The sequence below is a fragment of the Cottoperca gobio genome, chromosome 3 (assembly GCF_900634415.1).
Source record: "Cottoperca gobio chromosome 3, fCotGob3.1, whole genome shotgun sequence".
Classification (NCBI taxonomy): Eukaryota; Metazoa; Chordata; class Actinopteri; order Perciformes; family Bovichtidae; genus Cottoperca; species Cottoperca gobio.
This window is the reverse complement of record NC_041357.1, coordinates 8,588,864-8,597,779: the sequence shown is the minus strand read 5'-3', so window position 1 is coordinate 8,597,779 and position 8,916 is coordinate 8,588,864. Positions and strand designations below refer to the sequence as shown.

Sequence of the window (8,916 nt, the reverse complement as noted above, 5' to 3'; positions counted from 1 at the left end):
CTGGATCCACAGATACAGTGACACCCTTCAAATCCATCTGCAGCTGCTTTGAGTCTCTGCGAGTCAGATAGAGGGACAGAGGTAGAAGAGCAAGTGGCTTATTTTTTACGAGCAGAGTGTAAAAAGTCACCAGAGCTGCACCGACACGGACGGCTACACATCGTGTTTGTGCAGAATACATTTACAGACTACAGCGAGAAATGAGTGAGTGTAGGTCGGGGATCAGGCTCAGATGATGGGATTGGCACTGAGACGGCTGATCACATTAAAGTTAACAGACGATCACACCAGCTCAGAGTTACTAAATATATCCTTCAAATGTGCTCGCTTTGAAATGTTTGAATAAGATGAACTTGTCATTTAAAAGCTGTGCAGAAAGAAAATATTTTCTTGACTTTTAAATGAACCACTGTCCTTAAATAAGTGTTTTACTATTCAAATGAATGCAAAGAAACATGATTAAGAGTAACTAAAGCATGACATCTGTCTGCTTACTGCAAGTGAAATAACATTTTAGCCAAAACTTAATTCAGTTAATTTAGAAAAAACATAAAAAAAAAATGTGTTTTATTCATGAAACTTAATTCTGAGATAATATTCTTGCCAATTCAGAAAAACAGAGCTTTTTTTCTCAAGGGAATGCATTGCGCTTCCTTCATATCTTAAATGTGATAGTTAAATGTTCAAGAAATACATTTAATTTCACCAAATGTAATTTGGTTTGTAATATATAAATAAATAAAAAGACTAAAACAACAACCTGATATGGCCGAATGCTTTGCTACAAAATGTCTAAAGATCATGAAGAAAACACTGATAACGACTGAATATAAACTAACATGGGTCCTTTATTTGTTGCTGTTTTAAAGATGTAATCTCAATGTCACAGCCTCCTCTGTTTGTGTTGCTGCTTTCATCAGATATCTGTCCTCACAAACTGGCAAACAAATCACACGAGTGACATCTGTTGAAGGTCCATCTTAACTCTGTAACACCACTGACCCCCTACTGTTCGAATAAGATCATATTTATCCCGGATTGCTGGACGTAATACTTCAAAAACAGAGTATTTTGTATAAACAATGAAAACACCTGCTGCAGATTGTGTGACATCACTTCAACATGCTGCAGTTTGGCAACTGAGATAGCAGAACACTGTAAATAAATATGAACAACTGTGATGTGAGGATTACTTTATTATACACACAGTACGTCATTTGTTTTTCTGCACTGGTGATTTAATATGTGTTAATACATATTAGCGTTGTTGACTGTTGGGGAGTAATTAGATCCTTTATTTATGTAAAAGTACCAATACAACAAGTCCTCCATTTAAATTCCTACTTAAGTGAAAGCAATCATTCTTCAGAGGAATACTCCCTGTCCCTGATAGATTATTATAGATTACATTATTAGATTGTTATGCATGTTACTGTTGGTGGAAGTAGTATATCTACTGTACTTTATTTACAGTTAGGTAGTTTAGTGGTTCCCAACATAGGGGTCCGGCCCCTCTAAAGAGTCACAAGATAAATCTGAGGGGACATGAGATGATTCTTGGGGAGGAAAGAAGAAAAAACAAAGTTTAAAGGGGAATCTGTCTTTGGAGGAACAGCTAAAAACTCTGAGACATCTGAAACGTGACAAGGAGCGTCAACTAGACACAGATCTTTTGTAAAGGGGAACCATTGGTTTACAACTTGCTGTTTTTAAAAGCTCATCCCATGTCTACGATGTAAAAATGTATCTGAAAAGCAACTATTAGCTAACTTTAGTTGCCAGATAAATGCAGTGGAAGTATATAGTATAAAGCAGCTCCCAAACCTCGACACAATCTACACCAGTCGACTGAAGAAGGCGAGCAGCAGAACCAGAGATACCACACACACCGAGGTCACTCCCTGTTTGACGATACAGGATAATACATGAAACTCTCAAGTGAGTCCAAGCAGCAGCTCTTTAAGATGAAGTGACTTGCAAAGGGAAGTCTGGAATGCATTACCGCCTTTAAATTAATTCATTTACAAAAATAAAATATTTGTTTTAAAGGTTCAATAACAAATAAGAAAATAAACTTTCATTAAAAATAGTTCTGATATAACTTTGTTGATAAAGAGTTCTGTTGATTGGTCTAATATCCAATCATTTTTGCTTATGTTTAATAAAATCACAATATCTGTAAACGGATTTTAAAGTGTAACTAATGTGAATGTGAATCATGAACCCTGGAACAAAAAGCATTATTTGGTAAAATGGACGACTTGCTGCCATCTAGAGGTTTAGTCGTGAATCTCAACCACAGAAACAAAATCTGAATAATGAAGTGAAAAGACTTGACCTTCTCTCATCATTGTTCCTAAAATTCAACCCTTGAATTTCCATCTGCTCTATCAGTTTGTTGACAAATTGGAGATAAAAAAATAACCTTTTTTTTTTAAATAAGCAGTTTCATTCTTTTTGCTCGGCTGTCTTCTTGAGGCGACGCTGCAGAAGGTGGACAAACACAGCAATATTCACAACAAACTGGATTAAGCCTATCGAGGAAATGCCGTAGTTCACATACAGGAAGCCGCCAGCAGTCGGTCCGACTGTGCGAAGCAGAGATTGGACGGATGCGCACAGTCCCAGCATCGTGCCTGAGTACAAGAGCAAAGTGGGGACAATAAACAACTGAATTTAAATAATTTGGTGATCTGCATTTAGATAATGATCACTATCTGATATGAGATGAGCCCGTAGCTTTCAGATTCTTTTCTGTTTTATTTGGTTTCGATATCAGAGATTTGAGTTGTGTGAGGTGACACTTCTTTCCTCATTTTGTTTTAAAAAGCTGTAATCAAATGCAGTCACACATCAAGTGATCAAAATGCGAGCAGAAAAGCAGAATGACCTCACCTGTGTCAGAGGACGGTACGGTCTTGGTGAGCATGCTGTCTGTGATGACATTAAACGTACTGAGAGAAAACATCATGGGGATGACGATGAGGCAGAACTGGAACACATTCTGCATGTAAGCCTGCAGGAAGAAGGAAACATCAGAATGAAAGTATCTAAGCAGAAACTGAAGATTATTTTCAACATGAACAAATGCCAATCACTAGATGTTAAAACATAAACATACGTATTTTTAAAAGGAGCTAAATCTGGGCAAATAGTTTTGATCATTTGAAAAATAAAATAGATCGTTTTGATCTTAAGATTTGAGACGCTGTAAGCAACAAATATTGATTAGTTATATCAGCAGCATGGCAATATAGGAAAAGCATTAAAAAAATAATAATTCACAAGTTGCGTAAATTCTTTCATAGCACTGAAACAAAGCTATTTTTCAGAGATCCTAAAAATGTTTCAGTACTGAACTTTACATACTCCTCAGCTCTGGAGTGTGTGTGTGTGTATGTGTGTGTGTGTGTGTGTGTGTGTGTGTGTGTGTGTGTGTGTGTGTGTGTGTGTGTGTGTGTGTGTGTTAAAGTGTTTACCTGAGCCAGTCCCACCAGAGAAGACACCGCGATGGACAAAAGCAGCAGCGAGTTCTCAGAGTATCTTGCTGTCAGCCGACCGATCACTCCTCCCTGAAGAACCTGAACAAACATTTTTTGACCTCGTCTTACAGATATGTTCATGAGCTGCAGCGCAACAACATGAAGCACTGAAATCATAATCAACTTGTATTTCACTCTGTGGGACACTTACCATTGACACGATGCCAAAATAAGCCATCAGATAGCCGTTCTGCTCAGGTTTCAGCTTGAAGAAGTCCAATGCAATGATGGAGAACATCACTTGGAAAATGCCTGAGCAGAGAGAAGAACACTACTTCAGTTTGATTCACAGTTTTAGTGCTTAAATAAAATGTGCAAAGTTGTGTAAATGTAACTCTGAATCACACAGAATTTGTGTTTTCTGTTGCACAGCAAGATGTTGACAGAATGTGTTGATTTACATTGAGGAAACTTGGGAAGTTCTTCCTGTGTGGAAACAACGTGTTTAACCGAACACACATCAACTCTCACCTGATGGCAAACCTGCAACTATCTTCACCACAAAAGTCTGCTTAACACCTGGAAACTTCATCAGTCTTATGATCTCTCCCAAGTTGAATATTGACTTGCTTTTGTTCTCACCTGCAGTGAATTCAAGAATAAAAGACTAAGAACTGATACAATACAATTGCATGAACAATAACTGTCATATAACATATAATCTCTAACAGCCAAGAGACATTTGTGAACAAACCTAGGATTTGAGAGGCACACAGGCAAAAGTAAAGCTCATGCAAAATGTGTGTGGGGTGTGTTTATATAATAAAACTATTTATTCCCTTAAAGACCGTCTCTGAAACTAAATGAACTGAACAATCATTCACCAACCAGCATGCTAATACATTTATTTAGCTAACTTTGATACGCTCTTTTCCAATCATCAAACCAGACCACCTCAAGACTAATGTAACACATCAGTGTTGTCTATCCCTGCAAACAATTCACTAGTTTCAATTAGCACACATCGTGCATGTACTGCTTTGTAAGTAGCATTCTAAATTAAAATGTTAAGAAGCATGTTATTAAAATACATTATTGTTCCAAATATGACATTATCTTACAAATGCAGGTTCATCATTTATTAAAAAAAATGTATTCAAACCCTGCATGTCACAATACGTCAGTAAATACCCAAATCGTTAATTAAAAAGGCGGTTAGTAACAAGTGGCTAAATGCGACTCCAGATGTTGTCGGGAACATTTAGCGTCATCACTCTGTCAAACACTGGACCAAATGTATGTTTGTCGTGGTAACGTGACGTCATGAGACCGTGGTGTAGTTTGTTTGTAGCCTAACGTTAGCTTTTACTTCCATTTACGCTCCAATAAAAGTGTAACAAAACATAAATACACGCCAAAATGGCGGTTAAAATGTTTTTCTCAGAAACAAAGTTGAAATAATGAAAACTGGTGGTCGTAACATAAACTTATTTGATTGTTACAAAACCAAACATGAAAATCTTCATTTTGGTTCAGTCCTGCAGATTCAGTGAGGGACATTGTCATCTAAGTAAGACTAACAAGGCATTCACAAAGACAGCTATATGTTCTCTTGCTGACAGGAAAAAATGGTATTTCTAATATTTCCCCAAAGACCCTTTTTCTTTAGTTTAAAAATAAAACACTATTTAAAATAAATCTTAAAAAAAGGGATGATGAAAGTGATTTTAGTTGGACTTTAACCCCTACTTCCTAATACCTGTGTGCCATAAGCCTGAACATATCAGCATTTCATTACAGATTCCCAAACAGCTGAGAACATCAGATGAAGCAGATGGAAGTGTGTCTTACTGTCTGTGTTGGTTTCTGGAGCTTGAGCTTTGGTAGTTTTTGGGATAAACTTTAAAACCAGCAGTAAACTGAAGGCACTCCCCACAGCACCAAAACATGCAGTAAACGTTTCCCTGGGAAAAAGTAAAAGCAGTGTAAGGTGGACAAATATTTGAACATTTCAGCTTTACTATCGACATATTATGTACATTTACAATTCTAGACAGACATATATATAACAGACATACGTAAACATTTCAAATACAATCATCATATCATCTATCACGTTTAGTTAAAGTCATTATAGTCTATTTTTCGGCCACTTGTGGGCGCGGAACAAGCTGTAAACACAACATTGACATATCGCCACCTGATGAAGTGGTTAGAAAAGAGTTGCTTATTCACACACCAAGCAGACATGGATCGACATTAGCATTCATTTGGAGTCATGTCTGTGGCCACCGAACAAATGTAACAGAAGTCCAATGTTTACTCTCTTGTTGCTCTGTTTGGGTCTCCACCAACTCCTGATGGAAATATCCTTCGCTCTTAAGCTGCTAAATGTTCTACTTTCTTTACCGGGTCATCACTAACTTTGTCTGTCAGCTATTTGGTGTTTGGCAGGTAGTGTCCAGAGCTGAAAACAAAAACAGTGTCCTAGTGTGTAATCAAAAATAAAGGTCCTATTACTCGAATCATTTACATTTCAACCAACCCTTAAAACTTGCTGATTGGATGTTTTTTGCCATAATGATCTCTGGAACTAGTGCAGTGTATCCAAGTGCAGAAAACGCTCAAACAACCAGCCACCTCATATTATCTATTGGACTTATGAAACCCTGACCACATCTGCCTTTCCCCTCAGTACATCCCACAATGTAGACTCACTCTCCTACGACACACATACAGTGACACTCACCCGTAGCGTGTGTTAAGATGGCCGCCCAACGTGGAGCCGGCTATCATACCGATGCCAAAACACAGACCTATTTTGGATAAAGCATCTGCCCGTTTTTCTGGTTCTGAAAGGTCTGCAACGACCATCTGAGATGCTGTAGACAGGAGAGGGATGAAGAAATAAAGTGAAACTGCATCTATTTTTTGGATAATAATTAAAAATATAATTAGGATTAAATTGTATTTTCTTCAATTAATATAATATTATGACTTTCGTCTCAAAATCTCAGATGTTTTTTTAATACTGGCCCTGATACTCGTTGCAATTGCAGACTGAGTTTAGCCACGTCAGCAAAGCAAGAAAGGGGGAAGACATTATTAAATAACATTGAATGATTAATCCTTGCCAAATAACAACCTAGGTTTGAAGTTCAAAATGTAAAACTGAGTGAGCAGGGTTATAAATGAGGGGTGCTCACCAGGTAGAACATGCATGAAGACTGTGGGGAGCTTGTGAAGGAACAGCATGGCAGGACTCTCTGCTATGGCCAGCAGCAGAAAGAAAACAACAGTTGAAGAACACGCCAGAGACAAAGCTGCTCGTGCTCCGAAGATATCTGCAAACCTGCCATCAACAACAGAAACCACATTTTCTACCGGACAAAACAGTGTAGGTCACTCATATTAGACCAGATATATGTGATACATCAAGAATAACCTCCAAGCACATCTGTAATAGTAGCTATAATAGAAACTTATTTGTGTTGTACTTACCTTCCAAACAGAGGACCCCCAATCAGCTGGATTATACCTACCATGGTTTGTAAATAACCAAACCACAAGGTATCGAAACCAAGTTTCTTTGCCAAATACTATAGAGAGACATAATGAAAATACAGACTTAAATTCACACAATCTTGATTTGCATATGAACACGCTCATAATGATAGAAGCTGATTTTTAAACCACAGGTTCAGCGTGAAATCTATGCATTTGACACTCGCCTGGCCTGAGAAAAGAGAAGGTACATTTCTCCGCAGAAAAGCCGGCTCTACTAGTCAACACATCCAAACTGTGACTTTATTCAAGTCACCCCCATTTTTAATGAATATCATACACACAATATGATCAAAGGTATTGGGCCACCTACACATTACAGCTACGGGAGCTTTTATGACATCCCATTCCAAATTCATAGGCATTAATATGAAGTTGACCCCCCACCACCTTTGCAGCTATAACAGCTTCCACTCTTCTTGGAAGGCTTTCTACAACATTTTGGAGCCTGTATGTGTCTGTGGGAACTTTTCATCATTTGAAAGCTTTAGTTACTACTTACTTTAAAAATAATGACAGTTGCATATAAAACATATAAATAGCATCCATGCACGATGTTCTGTTATAAATAACGGGGGGGTGAGTAGCCTACTTTCACTATTAAATGTATGGTATTATTTTACTGAAGTGAGGCTTTGAATGCAGCACGTTTACTTGCAATGGAGTATTTTCACAGTGTGGTATTAGTATTATTACTCAGTAAAGGATCTGAATACTTCTTCCACCACTGTCATTATGTAACAATGACATAAACCAATCTGACCTGAACTTTTGATGACGTAAATATAAGTGTGTGTTGCTGGTATGTACATTTGTTTAAGTAGTGAATGCAGGACTTTTACTTGTCATTAAGTATTTAATACAGAGGTTTAACTGCTTACAACGGAGGGTTTGGGGGTGCTGCTGTGAATTAACGTAATCGGAGCAAAGACAACTACTGTTAACGTGTCATGTCATACACATGATCACTATTACACTCATAATAAATACAACAGGCCATTTGTCATCACTAACAACAACATCAGTATGTACATTTGAACACATTTCCAGGGTTTCCGGAAGCGTTTTCGCACCCACGGCAGGCAAACCTCAGCTTCCTGCTCTCGCCATAACATAAATGCTTACCGGGGTGACAGAAAACTGTAAAAACATCCAAGTTATATCCAAAGCAGAGATGAGGTAAACAATGTAAATAATGTTCATCTTCTTCGGTTGCTCTGTAACGTTAGCCTCGGTGGGAACTGAAGCTCTGGGGGTGTCCTCGGTTGTTTCTCTACTTCCACTCATTTTGCTTCTTGTAGGAAATACACCTTTATAGAATACCGCTAATGTTACCGCAGAGAGTAACCTACTGTTGGTGGGAAAACTGCAAAAAGTCTCCGGTAAATTAGACTTAGACCCGGTGAACTCGCACACACACGAGCTCACCTGACGTTAGTTGTACTTTAGAACATGGAGGCGTTACCTAGGCAGCTACATGTCGGTACATCATAGCTAGTAACTGAACATTATTTAAACAAATGTTTGGTTTAAGCATTGTTCACCGGGATAGCCGTGATTTCCTGTCCGGAAGTATTGAGCGAACATAAAAGTCTCTTAACCTTCAAACTACCATGTAATTAGGAGTTCTTGAATGCATCACTGTACTAAACGTCCACCGCTGGGGAGGTGGACGTTTAATACAGTGATGCATTCAAGAACTCCTAATTACATAGTAGTTTGAAGTTTTCTCGCTTATTTTTGTTTATATTTATATTTTAATCTATCTGTCTGAAGAGGTTCTTAAATCCCTTACTGAGGTAAAAGTTGCAATACTACAATGGAAATGCTCCATTACAAGTAAGACTCCTCAAAGTATTCATGTTGTTTA

At 37.9% G+C, this 8,916-nt stretch overlaps 1 protein-coding gene across 1 annotated transcript; it reads right to left on the bottom strand.

Moving 5' to 3' along the window:
• Positions 1 to 1,176: 1,176 nt before the first annotated feature.
• On the bottom strand, positions 1,177 to 8,704 carry slc67a1 (solute carrier family 67 member 1). The gene is made up of 10 exons (XM_029428795.1): positions 8,172 to 8,704; positions 6,984 to 7,081; positions 6,689 to 6,834; positions 6,232 to 6,364; positions 5,334 to 5,446; positions 4,014 to 4,124; positions 3,694 to 3,794; positions 3,480 to 3,581; positions 2,896 to 3,016; positions 1,177 to 2,636 (listed from the first exon to the last, which is right to left on the bottom strand). Exons 1-10 carry the CDS (start codon positions 8,331 to 8,333, stop codon positions 2,449 to 2,451), a joined length of 1,275 nt encoding a protein of 424 aa, XP_029284655.1. The 5' UTR covers positions 8,334 to 8,704; the 3' UTR covers positions 1,177 to 2,448.
• Positions 8,705 to 8,916: the final 212 nt, after the last annotated feature.